Consider the following 16,619-nt stretch of genomic DNA (forward strand, 5'->3'; position numbering starts at 1 on the left):
ATGCAATGTGACTCAACAATGTAATTGGACCAACATCAAGAGTGTCAGTAAGTCTCTGACATATCCCCCCCATTGCCTCTGATAGAGCTCACTGAGAACTGCCAAGCAAGGTAACAGGTGCAGCAACGCTGCAGGATAAAATATTTGAACTGTATGCTGTCTGCCCACTATTACCCTGTCTCTCCACGTAAATATACTCTTACAGTCCAGAAATAAGAAGTACTCAATGTCATCACACATCACAGGTTGCAAGACTGGTAAAGTATAATACGAAGGATGATGGCAACAGAAATTATTGTAGGGATGAAAGACTGTCTGAAGCTACAAAGCAAATGATGATGGATTTAGAGGGGGGAAAAAGACAATTAAGGGTGTGACCTGAAAAATGATGCTACATCCATACTAAGGAAGCTCTGAGGGCAGTGTGGGAGGAAAGTTTTGAAAGGCGAGCTGGAGCCAAGTTATAAAAGACCAGGGCAGGTGAGGTAGTTCAATGGGTAAAGGCACTTGCTGCCAGACCTGAGTTCAATCCCCAGGACACACATGGTGGAAGGACCAATTCCTGCAAAATGTCCTTTGACATCCATACTGATTTTGAGGCGTACATCCCCTCACTATAAATAAGTGTAAAAAGCCGAAACAAAACCCCCTGGTATCAGCCTTAGAAGTCTGAACTTGGTTCTGGGTGAGGTCTGGGATTCCAGTGTGTGCAAGAGTCACCTGGCAGGTAGACTGGTGACTATAGCTTTTGACATCTAAGATTGTGATTTAGAATTGCATTTCAAGAGATTCTCTTGGTGAGTCCTGCACAAGCTGAGATGCTATCTTTTACAGAAATTTACGAGTCCCTACTGTTGCAAAGACTTTGTGATGGTTAGAATGAGATGCTTGACTGCTTGAACCCCAGTTGGTGGAACTCTTTGAGGATTAGGAGGTGTGGCCTTGTTGGAGGTGATAGGTCACTGAGGGTGGCTTTGAGGTTTCAAAAGTCTGTACCATTGGCTCTCTCTGCCTCATGGTTATTGTCTCAATATGTAAGCTCTCAGCCATTGCTCCAGCATTATGCACGCCTGTCTGCTGCCACCCCACCATGATGGCTATGGGATAATCCTTTGGAATTTTAAGAAAGCTCCCAGTAAACTATGTTCTCTTGGTCATGTTGTCTCTTCACAGCAATAGAAAAGTAACTAAGAAACATTTCAATTGTCCTATAAGCTTTGAAACTTTTTATTTTATTTATTTATTTATTTATTTATTTATTTATTTATTTTGAGACAAGGTTTCTCCGTGTAGCCTTGGCTGTCCTGGAACTCATTCTGTAGACCAGGCTGGCCTAGACCTCATAGAGATCCACCTGCCTCTGCCTGTGCTGGAATTATAGGTTTATGCCACCACTACCCATTCTGAAAACTCTTAACTTTTAGGCCACAGGCGTCTCCTCCAACCTTACGTTATTTAATTTTTCTTTAGTATATACACTTGCTTTTCATATTTTATGGACTGATTACACAAATGGGTGCACACATGTCACAATGCACACATGGAGGTCAGAGGACAACTCATGGGAGTTGGTTCTCTCCTTCCACCACATGGGTCCCAGGGATTGAACTCAGATCATTAAGTAGGCACTTTTACCCATGAGCCATCTTGGTAGCCAGTACTTTTACTTCCAGCTGTCTTGCTGGCCTCTTTTTTATGTATTGAAAATTACCTTCGCTTAGCAATGTTTCTTGTCTCTCTGCCTCTCTGCTATCTGTGGAGTTTTTGGCCTCTTGGACTTTGCTCTTTCTTTGCAAGTTACCACCCAAGGTTCTGGCTTATGAAGAGTGTCTACATTAATGATCTGTTGACAGAATAAAAGTTACCAAATAGCAGTATCAAATACTATGGCATTCTTTGCCACTTGTCTTGGAGAATAACAACCACACTTTTATCAAAAGACAATGTATGTTAAATTTTACTCTTGGTGATCAGAACTCACTACAGTTGATTGACTGTAGGGGAACCTTGATTCCAACCACTGATGTGTAGGCTTTGTCCTGCAGACAAGAATTACAACAGCTTCTTAGCAGTGCAGTGCCATAGATAAAGGCATGTTCTAGAAACACTTTCTTGAAGACACCTTGCAAGAAGCTATATGAGCCATCAAATTGAACATATAGTTAAAATCATTCTCAAGGTGGGTGCTCAAAATGAAATCATTTCCAAATCTATTATTTTTCCTGGTCCCCCACCCCCACCCCATCTGTCATCATTTCTAATTAACAACCTTCCATAAACTTGGAGTGCCTTTCTCCACAAGCATCTCAGGCAGGTTTTTGTAAGAATTGCTTGAACTCCATCTAGGGCTGTGAGTCAGCATTTTATCTAGGCATAAAATCAAAATGACTTAAAGTAAGTAATGTAATCTTTTTGAAAGACATGCACATGTCCTTGGAGGAGATTTAAGAAAAATTGGGGTTTCTAAGCTTATGAATAGTTTATTATATTTCAACAACTGTATTATAAATCAATAAAACAAAAGTTAAGGGTAATGAGCTCAAGTTATTGATTCTTAAGTTCCAAAATAGAACAGTACAGGAAAGCTATGAAAAAAGGATTTCAGGGTGTGTGTACAATAGGAATTTAAAGTGTCAGAACAGGGAAGACCTAGGGAAGTCTAAGCCACCAGGAAGATTCCTCTGCTACCTCAGATGTCTAATTCTGGTAATTAGAATTAATTATTTTTCACTTTAAAAAAGTTTTTAATATTTATTTTTTATTTATGTGTATGCTTGTGCACATGGGAGCCCCGTAGGTACAGACTGTTAGGATGCATCTATGATGGGCACCGAACCCTGATCCTCTGGAAGAGTAGCAAAATCTCTTCACGATTTGAGTCATCACTATGCCCTAGTTTTCACTCTTAAAAAACATTTTAAAGTCAAGTCAGAGGAGTTTGCACAAACCAGCGCTGCCTTTTACAAATGACTCATTTATTTTCCCAATTTCTTTATTTTTGAGACAAGATCTCTTTCATGGTTCTGGCTGTCCTTGAGTTTGCTATGTAGACCAGGATGGCCTCCAAGAGACAGAAATCTGTCTGTCTCTGCCTCTTGAGTGCCGGGATTAAAGGAATGTGCCACTATGCCTAGCTTGGATCCAGGGTTTTCTTGCCTAAACCCATCACAGATCTGAGTCTTCAAGGTGAAGGGGAAAAGAAAAGCAAACAAACAAACAAAACTAAGTAGAGTCCAGGTTCTTTTATATCAGGAAGCAGCTGTGGAAACGAATCTTTCAGAACTCAATTAGGTGCGTGTATGGTCCATTGGTGTCCAGCTTTAACACTTGCCTGTTCCCGTAAGTGCCATGTGCCACTACAACCCCTGCTTCCGCACATTTACTGTTGGAGGCTAAGGCTTTTTCACACAGACACACGAACTGGGAATACAGTTCTAAGCCTTCCTCCTTCCCAGAGTTAGAGTGGTACTGCATGTTTCTTCCTTTCACTCTGCCCCCGAGGGTGGCTTGAGGGATGATAAGAACGTCACCAGGCAGATCCAGGATAGAGACGTGCTTGCCATTTTCTGTTTCACTTAATTTCACGTTTAACAGCGTATTAACTGGGTAGGGGAAAAAAAGGTGAAACATTTTGAAGTGAAAAACAAACATGAAGAAAACCATCTATCTTTTAATTGGTTACCAAGTTTCATATTTAAAGCCTATCTTAAAACCAGTGAAAAGGGCATCACTAAATGACAGCTCAAGCTGAATTTCATACAGAAAATACCAAGGTGCTTCAAATGTGACCCAATAATTAGGTTCTTCTACATAAAGTTCATCCATGTAGACAGATCTCTGAGTTTCAGCCCAGCCAGGGATACATAGGCTTTTTTTTTTTTCTTTCTTTCTTTTCTTTTTTTAAGGCATGTTTTCTAGTCTGGTTGATTTCGATTACTACACATTTCAATTACTACATAATTACAGTATTAAAACATCAGCAAGGAATTGGTTATTATTCTCTACAAATCATGGTAAAAATCAGTTGATTCCTAAGCTAGGCTGCAAGCCTCATCATTTTTCATTTAACTAACATCTCTCTTTAAACACCTTTGTAATTCTCTGTTGTGAAAAGGTCTCTGCTTTGTAGCCAGTAGCCCTACTGACTACATCTCAGGAAGCAGAAACTCTCTAGAACATGTCATTGCAATTGAAACTACTATTTAGCTACCCAGGCTTCAGGCTCATGACCGATTAAGTTAGCAATTTTGTATAAATAGGCACTGAGCAGTAATACCATTTTTTTTATTACACTTTCACACACCTCCCTCTACTGGCTGTAACTGGGAACTCACATGTCTGTATGTAGAAGTAAATACAGCAGAAAGAGAAACAGAAGCAAGCTGATTAGTAGCATGTTAGAAACTTTAAGAATGTAAGATGGGTTATTAAATACTCTCAGTGACACAGGCAGGAAATCAAGCTTTGACAGACCCCTGGTCTTGGTACAATTCTACTGAAGATGAACTGAGGAAGAGTCTATACATTTCTATGATAGCTACGGTATTTCAGACTTCATGGACACAACTGGTTGTATAAGGCTTGATTGGAAAGGTGGGTTTTAAGAGAATCTCATCACATTGGCTCACTCATGGAACAGAGGGAAGCACAAGCTACTCTCTCAATAAACGTTGTTTGTTAGACTATTCATAAAAAGACTTAAGGTAGGAGTCTTCTGTGTTTCAATAGCCTTACACATGTAGAGTGAACTCATAAAGACAAAGACAGAAACATATAGGTTTAGTCACCATAAGATAAAATGTAGCTTGGGTTTGGTGGGCTTATTTTATTTTATCTCATTATAATTAAGACATCATATGACAACTTTGCCAAGTGACTGTGTGTGTGTGTGTTTTTTTTTTTTTTTTTTTTTGGTTTTGTTTTTGTTTTTGTTTTTGAGACGGGGTTTCTTTGTATTGCTTTGGAGCCTGTCCTGGCACTCACTCTGTAGACCAGTAAACCAGGCTGGCCTTGAACTCACAGAAATTCGCCTGCCTCTGCCTCTTGAGTGCTGGGATTAAAGGCATGTGCCACCAACACTCGGGAGTCATTGTTTTTTTGAGAAGGGGTTTTGGGTTCCTGGCTGTCCTGGGATTCCCTCTGTAGACCAGGCTGGCCTCAAACCCAGAGATTTGCCTCTGCCTCCCAAGTGCTAGGACTAAAGGCGTGTGCCATCACCACCCAGCTCCAAATGACCAACATTTTATTTTTGTATTTGAAGTATCTTATTACATTCCTATGGACAACAGAGATGACCAAGGTAAAATACTGATTTAGGAAAAAAAGCAGAATGTTTGACACCTCAACATCAGGACCTGACTATCTCCTCTAGAACAGAAGGAGCTTTATCTCATTTTCTCAAACCCTTAAAGGCTCCTTATCCTCCAGATTCAAATTCCAGACTATTACAGTCATTACTTTCCCTCACCTGTCACAGTCCTTTCTCAAGTAGTTTTCACTTGACAAAGTTGTCAGGCAATTTTGATATATCACTGTAAAATTTCCTTAGTTTTGACTTTTTGGCTAAGGCGTTGTCAATGGGTTATCTGCCCATGAGTTTCATTTTTCATTACTCTAATCTTGTCTAGGTTAACTTCTATAAGCTTCAACTATCTGTTTGTATTGTTTTTTTCACTGGTGACATGGCCAGCTCTCTTGTTCAGGCTGGCCTCCAACCCCAGGATCAAGGGACCCTCCTGTCCCAGTCTCCTGAGAGCTAGAACAATAAGCACATGCTACTGTGCTCAGCTTAAATTACTTACTACTCTAATAATTGCCATTATTTTAACAATGAGGAACAATTAAACCATCCCCAATCTTAGGAACAGTTCCATTATTTCAGGCTTTTTTTTTCCTGAGCATAATTTTTGAACCAAATATTGCATTATAACAGTATGTGATTTGATTCAGTACATCTGAACCCATGGAATTATCTATCACAAGGAATGCACAGGGCTTTAGACTGTATAGGACACTAGAAAGCTGTAGCAGCCAAATTAGGTCCCTGAGCATTTACTTTGTTTCTATATCCTCAGAGGAAGTATGGTTGTGATAACATTAAATTTGGTTCAAGAACTAGGAGAACTATATTTATATGTTTATATAAAACCTTACATAAATGGTTGCTACAAATTCCCCTGTATCAATGATGCAAGGTTGAGTTGTCTATATTTGATTGCACACATATCCTGTACACATATACATTGTCATTGACTGTCCCTATTAGGGATGCTCTTATCTGATGGGGAGAGGGATGGGACCATGGAAGATGAGAAGAGAGGGTAATGGGAAGTAAATAAAGTCAAAGTACATAATATACTACTATAAAACCTGTCATTTTGTAAAATGAATATAAACACACACACACACACACACACACACACACACACACACACACAGACAGTTTTGGGGACCTAGAACTCTGTGGCCATTCTTCTCTCGAAACCTTCTATACTCTGGGCAGAAGTAAGTTATGCATATGGGCTCATGTGTCTGTCTTCTAAGTCAGTCTTCAAACCACCTGCAATGCTGTGATATTTTAAAAGAATTCCACCATATGTACATCCTTTAAATTTTCAATAAGCAATATAATTAATATATTAGCACAATTTAGGATCATGCTTCTCGGGGCTACAGAGATGGCTCAGTAGTTAAGAGCCCCTGATGCTTTTCCAGGGAACCTTGGTTCTAGTCCCAGCAGTTTACAACCCCCTGTAATTTAGGTTCTAGGGGGATCTGATGCCCTCTTTGGCCTCTGAGGGTATCAAGCATGTATGTGGCAGACATATGTGCAGGCAAAACACCATTACTCAATTAAAAAAGAAGAGAAAGAACAAACCAACCAACCACCCCGTGTTCCTGAGCTGGGCCTGCAATCCTAGCTACTCCAGAGGCTATAGCAGAAAGACTGCACTCAAAGCTCTCCTGGGATGTAAAAGGAATTGAAGGCCAGCTGGATACATTGTCAAGACCGTAAGTTAAGATTTTTAAGGGTGGGGGGAAGAATACTAGTTTACAAAGAATTGGGTCTCATTATGGCATTTTTTTCTTTTCCATTCAAAATGTTTTTGTTCAAATGTTAATTGCTAAAAAAGGCTTAGTGCTCTGGGCCTGGGCTTTGATTCCTAATACTATAGCAAAACAAAACATAAGTAAAAGTAAAATAAATCATGCTTCTCAGTTGAGGTTATAGGTAAGTGGCAGAGCACTTGCTTAACATATATGTAATTGGAGTGGAATTTCTCTTTTGTCCTGACTGTCCAGTTTCAAATAATCACACAAAAGCTTATATTAAATACAGAATGCTCTGCCTATAGCTCAGGCTTATTACTAACTAGCTCTTACAATTTAAATTAACCCATTTTTATTACTCTATGTTTTGTCGCGTGGCTTCCGGCTTTGTGGCTTTCCCTGCTCTCTAATATATACTGATCTCTGGCAGCTGGCTTGCATCTACCCTCCTTCCTCTCTGTATTTTCAGTTTGCTTTCCTGCCTTGCCTTATTCTGCCTCCCTATAGGCCAAAACAGCATCTTTATTAAGAATGAGAGCAAAACATATTCACAGCATATAGAAGGATTATCTCACAGCACAAGAACAAACCCTAGGTTCAACCTGGGCCCCTCAAAAACAAAACAAAACAAAACAAAATCCCACCAAACCCCACACAGTGGTTTTGTACTTTTTGTTCACTTTCTCTCTGATAGTCCCATCTTTGTAACTTTACTCATCCTACATCACGGTGAGTTTCAATACGACATTCCCACACCCCTCTCACTGTGAGAAGAGAGAAAACACATACCCATCTTGGGAAGAAGTTCTTTGTCCGCTCCCTTGAAGAAGCACACATAGATCACTAATCCTCTCTGGATCTGTGAGACATCACCATAGGAATCTAGATTAGGAAGATATCTACAGAAAAACAGCTCAATGGGGAACATTTTACAATGTTTCCAAGGTTAAAAGCCAAGGGAGAGAAATAAGAATAATTTTGAATTCTAAGTAAATTATGGAAACCAAGCTTTCTCAAGTCATAATCACTGTGATTATTTACTCCAAGAGATAAGATTACAATATAGTCAAAAGCAGTGAGGATCACAAATCACACCTTCTTTTGTTTCTACAAAGTCAGCAGGTTTCATTCGGCCTCCTCCAGAGCAGGTAAGGCTGACAGACTTAGGACTTAGTTTACAGGCTGACTTATCCAACATCAAATGAATTCCACTGTGCCACACGGGACTGTTGAGCAAGCAACAGCATCACTGACATCTCCCGATGCTCTTCTTTATTTTCCCCAAAGTCATTTATTTAGAGAGTAGTAGTTGCTATTTCTACAAACTCCAGGAAACTTTCAATTGCTTTTCCTGCTATTGTGGCCAATTCCTTAAGTAAACTCAACAATTAGGCTTTGGAAATTACATTTATGCCAATAGTTGGATATGAAAAGGTTGGTTAGTTGTTATCAGGAATATACACTTATTCATCTTATGTAATGACTTGGATTTTTTTTAAAAACTAGTTCCTATAAGAAAGACTACACGAAAATAAACAAGCAACAAATGACTTTGATGCTACTGTTGAAGTGATAGTTTTAGCTGTGATTCTGTGTTAATATGTTTGACTCCTGGGGGTCTTCGCTTGGTTCTGGAGCAACCACAAAGATTAAAGGAGTTAATGATTGCAAGTTACTTAAGACAGTGCTGAGTTCACAGTAAGTATGACACAGGTGTTTATTAAATGTCACATAAAAATAAATTTAAAGGCAGAGGCACAGTTTATTTCACATTTTAACTTCCAAAGCATTTTGCATGCTAAGGTTGGAACTCAATTTAACAGTTAGTGGCATTAACATTCAACTCTATCTTTCTGGCTCTGTTTACACACATGAACTCCTGGTAAATATAGCTCTGCTCTCATACTTGGGTTACCTGGGAAAATATTTTACTTTAATTGTGTGTGTGTGTGTGTGTGTGTGTGTGTGCGCTATGCATGCGCGCGCGCGCATGCGCGCGTGCACAATGGCAGGTGCCTGTCAAGCCTTGAGGAAGCCATCAGATCCCATGGAGCTGGAGTTACACAAGGTTGTCAGCCAACGTGTGCAGAGAACTGAACTCCAGTCCTCTTCAAGAGCAGCAGTTGCTCTTAATGGAGGGGCTATTTCTGCAGCCCAGCAGTCATTTTTTATTTTATTTGTAAGGGGCAATTGTATTTCTGGAGCAATAGGCAAGTACCTCCAATCATATCTATGGTACGGGACTGGCAAGTGAGTCACAGATATCTACAATATCAGAAATCTCTCTACCAACAGAATTTTGAGCTTGAGCCCAAGTTTTCCCACACAGTCCCATTTGACACCTGGATGCCAGAATTAAGTACCTAGTTATTACCAGAAACACCCACACTTCCCAATCACAGCATTACTACTTCCGTATGCTATTTACTTCCTTTTAATTTCAACAATAGATTTTAACTTGTGACCTAAAAATCCCTCTATTCAAATAAGAAAAAAAAAATCATTTTGCTTGAAGTTTCTTTGGTATATATTACTAATACATCGGAAAGTAAGTAATTCTCACTGTGACATTAAAAAGTTCAATTCTCAGGAAGAAATGGATTCCTTTGGGGCAGCAAAGTCTACGTGAATAAAGGTAAGAAGCAAAGTAACTTTCAAACAAAATGCCTCATTAAAAAAAAACTTTGATAATAGAACAGAGTGAAGGATGAGTAATTACTTGTCAGCTCTTTAAATGTGTGGGAGGGAAGGAAAAGCCTTTGAAACAGTGTCTACATTTTATTAACACAAAGGGACAGTTTGGAAGGCTGCTATAAAATGTGTGACTGCATTAGGAATGTGTTGGGGAAAACAGAGAAATGATAAAAGGTGAACTCTAAATGATTGTGTTTGGAATTTATCATACTAGAAGGCAATGATTAAAATAGATAATTTTGTCAAGGAACAGAGAGATGGTGAGGGTACTGGAAGATTGATTGATTTAAAGGAGGATTTTCTCCACATAGTCCTGGCTGGCCTGAAACTCAGTACATAGACCAGGATGGCTGGCCTTGAACTGCCTCTGCTGGGATTAAAGGCAATGCTGCCACCACACCCGGTGACATTAGAGCTTTTAATGCTTTGTTTAAGATCACCCACGTACATGGTACATGGTTCACGGGTGATCTTTACTACGACGACAGGTCTACGTTAAGGGATGCTGGATGTGAAATCTAACACAGTGCAGGTGAATGAGTTCCTAACAATTCTGAGTCCAGTTCGGCGGGTGGCTGACGCTGGTATCCCAACACTTAAGACGTAAGGTGGAAGGATCATCCTCAGGTTGAGGGTTACAGAGAGTCAATGAGGAACAGGCCACCAGAAGCAAGTCCAAAGGGACAACTAGGCCGTCCACTAGGGTGAGCAGACGGAAAAGAACGCGCTCTTCCTCCCACGAGAGATGAAAGAAAGACCAGCACGGTCGCGGGAGAAGGGCCGGGCATTACCTCCACCCACTGAGCCGCGGCGTCCCCGTCGGCTGGGCGCACTTGTAGGTGAGCGTGCAGGCACTGCTGCAGGAGCGCGCGGGCCTGCACAGCGTTGCCGCCGTCCGCCATGGCTCGGTCCGCGCTGCGCAAGCTCAGCTCAGGCCCCGCCCACCGCCCGTAGCTTCGCCCTAAGAGGGCGGGGCTTCTGCCGGGCTCTTGTGAATCCCCGCTGTGCAGTTTATCCAAAGCGAATTCTCCGTTAAACGAGGAGCGTTTGTGTTCAGAGAGAAAATTTTAACTTAGTCGTATCCTCAGATACCTTGTTCTTGGTTTTGATTTTGGAGGCGGGGTCTCATAGAGCTGAGGTTGGTAACGGTGGCCAAGTAGCTGAGACTGACCTTGAATTCCTGCCTCCTCCTCCCAATTGCAGGGATTACAGGTGTGCTCTCCCTGCCCCCCCCCGACCCCCGGCTCTGCTTCAAATCTTTTTAAGAAACACTTTTCACTTCAGAAAGCTTAGGTTTCTAGATGTTGAAAAAAATTAAGTCAAAGTTAAGTTCATTCTATGCTCATTATAAAGAGAAATAACTAGAATACAGAAATCTGTTTATCTTGAAGCAGGCAGAGATGGAAGGATCTAAAACCGTGGATGGAATGATCTTTTCACAGGGGTCTCCTAAGACTGCCAGAAAACACAGATATTTACATTTATGATTCATAATAGTAACAAAATTGCATTTTTGAAGTAGCAGTGAAAATAGTTTTATGGTTGGGGTGTCCACAACATGAAGAATTGTATTAAAGGGTTGCCTCATTAGGAGGGCTGAGAACCACTGAACTAAAAACTAGAGATCTTTCAAGCACATTTCTTGCCCACTCTATAAAGCAGTGTTGTCTCTTATATCAGAAATGGTACAAATCATTCTGATTCCATAGTTGCAGAAGGGTGTTAACAAGGCTATATGAATGCACTTTGAAGACAAGTTCTTTATTATTATTTTTTAAATTTTTCATTTATTTTTATACAGTTTAATTAAAGCATAATTACATCACTTACCAGCCCCTCTCAAGTCCCTTCCCACTCACTTCTTCCTTTTCCCCCAACTTACACTAATAACCTCTTTTTCTTCAGTTATTACATAGTTACGTATGTATAAATGTATGCACAAACATATAAATACAGCCTGCTGAGTCTGTTTTTGTCGTGTGTGTATGGTTTCAGAGCTGACCAATTAGGTGACCAATTAGGGGGCTCATTCCTAAGAGATGTTAATTCTTTCCCTGTAGTTCTTTGCCTATGGGTGGAATCTGGTAAGGTGTCTGATTACCTTTGTTCAGGCTTCATTTATGCAGCCATGTCTATGAGAGATGGTTTCACAGCAGACATGCCAGTATTCTGACTCTTACAATCTTTCTACTCTCTCTTGTGAGACGTTCCTTGAGCCACAGGTACAGAGGTATCTAGCATATAGATGTAATGTAGATCACCGGGGCTGGGCTTCCCACAATCCTTTGATCTCTGCATTGTGTCCAGTTCTGGTTTTCTGTGGTGATTTCCACTTGTTGTTAAGAGAGGATTTATGGGGGGTAATAGTTACACATACCTGTGGGTATAAAGATAAGATCTAGAATGTGATTAGGAATCATGTTGCTATAGCAAAGTGGTATGAAGTAGCTTCTCTTCTAAGACTCATGGTCTCACTGCCTCCTGGAAAATTTGTGAGGTTCTAAGTATTAGGAATGATTTCCCCTTGTTGAGTGGGTTCAGTTAGACAGTTGGTTACCACAGACTTGGGAGTACCACTTATTGCATCTTTATGGATTTCTTGCCATTCTGATCATTAACTGGATGCACTGTTAATTGCTTCCCCTGTAGGCAGCTTGCATAACATTTTCTGGTAGCATTACCACAGAAAGGAGGCTCTCAAATTAGATACATCTTGATTAGTCTGAGTCTTGTATCCTAAGTGTATGGTGTCAACATCATTGGGGACCTATCTTCAACCTTTGAGAGGTATCCATGGTTTTAGAATTCCTTGAACCACCCTGATCTTATTATTTTACATTTGCCTAAAATTATATACAGTAATATAAGTGAATGTATGTAAATATATCTTAAAGGAAGTTAGTTATGCCACTTGGGCTGATAGAGCTACCCATGAGAACCAAAGACTCACAAAACCCCCAGTACCAGGTACAGGGAATCTCCTTCTGAATGGAGGGGAAGAATTCTTTAGAAAATATCCTTGGTTAGAATATTCTCAGAGGTGATTGTCTCCCAGTTAGTGAACTTGATACGTATACAATCCCTACCACATATTCTGCTGCACAATTCTGTCCATGCACAATGACATCAAATTCTGTGATCTGTTTTCTTTAAGCACTTATTAGAATGTAAATAAAAGTAAACAGGGCTTGGTTCCCTTTCCCACGAAATCTATTCCTTGAATGCGCATAGGATTAGCATTTGTTTTTCACAGACGTGGAGGGTTTAGTGGAGGAAATAATAGTGTTACCCTGATTGCATTACTCAGGTCATTGATTTGGGCTCAGTTGGCACAATATATTCATGTCTGTTGTTTTAGATGACATCACTGACAGTGTCGCTGTCCATACAAAGTAGTGTGACTGGGGAAAATAACCCATGCATAATCAGTAGTCTTTTGTACACAAACTGAAGCTGCTTGTTGGCTGGTTATTTTGCAGACTCCCTTATACTTTTAGTAAAAAGAAAATGAGCAAAAATCTCACATTGTCTCTGATGGTTGTGTTACAGTGGCTTCCACATTTTTTGCCATTTGTCTGCATAGCAGTCACAAGTTTGAAGTGCTTATGCCTGCACCTGTATGCCACTGTAACCACTGAGTCTGTATTCTGTCATTCAGATTCCAATTTTCAAAATCAAAAGGCACATTGCTGTAGCGACCCACGCAGTGATCCAGGATAAGTGAAGACTTTGGTGTCCATCGTGTGTGAGTCATAGGAGATGAGGAGAACTACTGCTGATAGAATGTATGGTTCCCAGGAGTCTTTGCACAACAAGGAGCAATAGGAATCCCTGTCTGTAATGAGATAGTGTTTGGTTGTTAATGGTTGGTGTCTCAAAAAAAAAAAAAAAAAAAAAAAAAAAAAAAAAAAAAAAAAAAAGAAAAGAAAAGAAAAGAAAAACACCAGTTTTAATTTTTCCATTGGGTGAGAATCTCTTGGGCTGCAGATGTTGGTGACTCTATCCATGTAGTCTTTCCTCCTGCCTGCAGAGGGCAGTAAAGAGTAGACAGTACATTTTCTTTCTGTGTTTCACGAAAATTTTCTCAACTCACGAAAGTAGGACATGCATGCAACAGGATAGTAAAATGTGAATAAAGTAAAAAGTGAAAATAAATAAAATTAAATTGCACTAGTAGGTTAGAGTAGAGGAGTAGAGTACATTTTTTGTTATTTATTTATTTATTTGACTGGAATTCTGATACCACACGTAGCAAAGTTTTAATTTTTTTGAGACAGGGTATCATATCTCAGGGTGACCTCAGACTCACTGTGTAGACAAGGATAGTCTTGAACTCCTGATCTTAATCCTGATCCTCCTGTCCTCACCTTTTGAGTGCTGAGATCACAGGCATGTACATTCACACCTAGCTAATGTGGTGTTGGGACCAAATACTCTATGCGTGCTGGGCAAGTGCTCTAAATGGAGTTACACCCCAGTCCTGTGTTTCAATTTTCAAAAGGCAAACAGTCGTGTCTATCACATGTGGTGTCAAGGAGAAGCAGGATGTACAATTTTCTTCACAGACAAAGGGAAAATATGGCATTAGGCCCTCTTTAGAGGCAGATTGTGACACGCTGATGTGTAGGACAGCTTTGCCTGGTAAGTGTATAAGCAATTTTAAGTATTTGACAGACGTCTCAGTGATTAAGAACACTTGCTGGTCTTGGAGAGATCCCTAGTTTGTGTCTCAGCACCCAGCTGGTGGCTAACAACTGTCTGTAACTTCAGTTGCAGGGAATCTAGTGCCCTCTTTTGGCCTCTGTAGGCACTGCACACATTTGGCGCACTGTATACATTCATGTAGGGGGGAAAACCCACTCATATACACAAAAATGTATTTTTGAAAAAATAGAAAAGAAATTACTTCTTGGACAAGAATGATTTTCGAACAGCTACAATAATAGAAGTGGCTATTAATTAGCTTAATAAGTTAATTGTGTGTGAATTCTATATTCCCTGTGATGGTGTAAATAACTGATTGAGACTTGTTTTCAGTTGCTTAATCTATTCAGTCAGTTTGTCGTCTCACATTCTACCAGTCAAAAGTAGTTCACAACCATGAGAAGTTAGGGAAACATTTCTAAAAGATCTTGTGCAGGTGATAAACTCCCTGATAAAGAGGGGAAGATATGGATGGGAAACAGAATCTGTTTTCATTGTTCTTGGGCTAGTGGAGGTCTTCTGGTGATTTATTTCCATAGTGAGCCTTTACCTGAGACTTTACAGAGGCCTGTGCTAGTAAGAAGGGCAGCTGGAAGAGATAGACCATTGTCTTGCAGAACACACACACACACACACACTTCAAAGCCTAGAGAATTTTTCTTTTTCAGCCCTTAGGAAGGTGATTTGGTTATGAGAAATTGGTTCACATAAACTAAAATACGTAGAGCCCTGGAGTAGAATCAGAATTCTAATTTAGTTATGAATTATAAGAAATACTGCTATGACATGGAGAGTGGGAAATCACACATTGGCACATTTCACCCTCCAAACACAGGATGCTGGAGCACATTCATAGCTGTAAGTATGAGTACTTGCTGTAAGAAGTACTCAAACGTCTGTATAATGATGAGTTCTTTCCGTGTGGGCAGAGTGACACAGATGTCAGATTGTTGCTGCTGTATGAAGAGTCAGAACAAAGGAGGGGAAAAACTATTTCTGCAGTGGATATTTAAATATGACTTTAAGTGCTAACAATGAGAAACAACAGGAAATTCACTGATCTGAGTCCTTACAGGAAATGTGGTATCCTGTGATTATTCAGGGAAATTTCTTAGCTTGTCCTTGACAAGACAAGAATGTCTCAGTACAACCCCGAAATGAAAACACACCATCAGAGATAATGTGGTTCCAATATACTCACTGGACATTTGCACCCTGTTGAAGATTAGTGTGTGACCTTGGCATGCTTCACCTAATAAACTCCTTTACCTGGGCTTTTGAGAAGTGCTGATTATCAGGGTAACTCTAGAGTTAGTTTGTGTCAAGGGATGAAATGTAGTGTATTCTATAGTATTGACCAGAGATGCTTATTTAGAGATCAAAAGAGAGAACAGCAATGCTATGATGGGAGATGTCATTCTGTAAATATGTTTCTCATACTGATTAATGAATAAAGCACTGTTGGCCAATAGGAAAGCAAGATAGGTGGGACTAGGAGACAAGGAGGATTTGAGGAAGTAGGAGGGAGGAGTCAACAAGGAGAGCCTGGAGAGAGCAGGACGCCAGCCCGACTCTCCGGTAAGATGAGACCACATGGAAGTACTTAGATTAATACAAATAGGTTAATAATTAAGACAGAGCTAGCTGATAAGAAACAAGTAACTGGCCAACAGAATTATATCTAATACAGAGTCTCTGTGTAATTTGGGGCTGGCGCGGCGGCGGGACAAAACCAGTGGCGGGCTGAAAAACCTACTCGTAACAATGCTTCTCTCTTCTTTTTCTTCTTTTGAAAACATCTGAGTGTTTTGCCTGCCTGTGTTCCATGTGCACACCTGATGTCTATGGAGGTCAGAAGAAGGTGTCAGATCCTATGGCACTAGAATTACAGATGGTTGTGAGTCACCCTGCGGGTGATGGGGATTGAACCAGCGTCCTCTGGAAGAAAACCAGTGCTTTGAGTCATTGAGCCACCTCGGTAGCACCCAAGGTTATTTTCCCTTATTGAAAAGTGAAGGGCCAAATCAGGACTCTGGTTGGTCGACTATGAAGGTTCTACACACACAACAGAGGCTTTAAGGGCTTTGGAAGAAGCAGTTCTATGTTCACTATAAGATATAAACGTAAAACCAGATTCCTAAAATGCTGTTCAATGGCAGAAGAAGTCTTGG

The 16,619-nt window shown here is 40.3% G+C and overlaps 1 protein-coding gene across 1 annotated transcript; it reads right to left on the minus strand.

Annotated features, from left to right (window-relative positions):
- Window positions 1–3,227: 3,227 nt before the first annotated feature.
- Window positions 3,228–10,672, minus strand: Dtd2 (D-aminoacyl-tRNA deacylase 2). The gene is made up of 3 exons (XM_051195821.1): window positions 10,536–10,672; window positions 7,840–7,909; window positions 3,228–3,602 (listed from the first exon to the last, which is right to left on the minus strand). Exons 1-3 carry the CDS (start codon window positions 10,644–10,646, stop codon window positions 3,277–3,279), a joined length of 507 nt encoding a protein of 168 aa, XP_051051778.1. The 5' UTR covers window positions 10,647–10,672; the 3' UTR covers window positions 3,228–3,276.
- Between the last annotated feature and the right edge of the window lie 5,947 nt (window positions 10,673–16,619).

Source organism: Phodopus roborovskii, unplaced genomic scaffold (assembly GCF_943737965.1).
Source record: "Phodopus roborovskii unplaced genomic scaffold, PHOROB, whole genome shotgun sequence".
In the NCBI taxonomy this organism is placed as follows: Eukaryota; Metazoa; Chordata; class Mammalia; order Rodentia; family Cricetidae; genus Phodopus; species Phodopus roborovskii.

Coding starts and splice junctions, on each gene's coding strand:
- Dtd2 (XM_051195821.1), bottom strand. CDS start 10,646: ATGGCGGACGGCGGCAACGCTGTGCAGGCCCGCGCGCTCCTGCAGCAG. Junction 7,910..10,535: donor CCGCGGCTCAGTGGGTGGAG/GTAATGCCCGGC, acceptor GATGTCTCACAG/ATCCAGAGAGGATTAGTGAT. Junction 3,603..7,839: donor AGAACTTCTTCCCAAGATGG/GTATGTGTTTTC, acceptor TCCCCTACCCAG/TTAATACGCTGTTAAACGTG.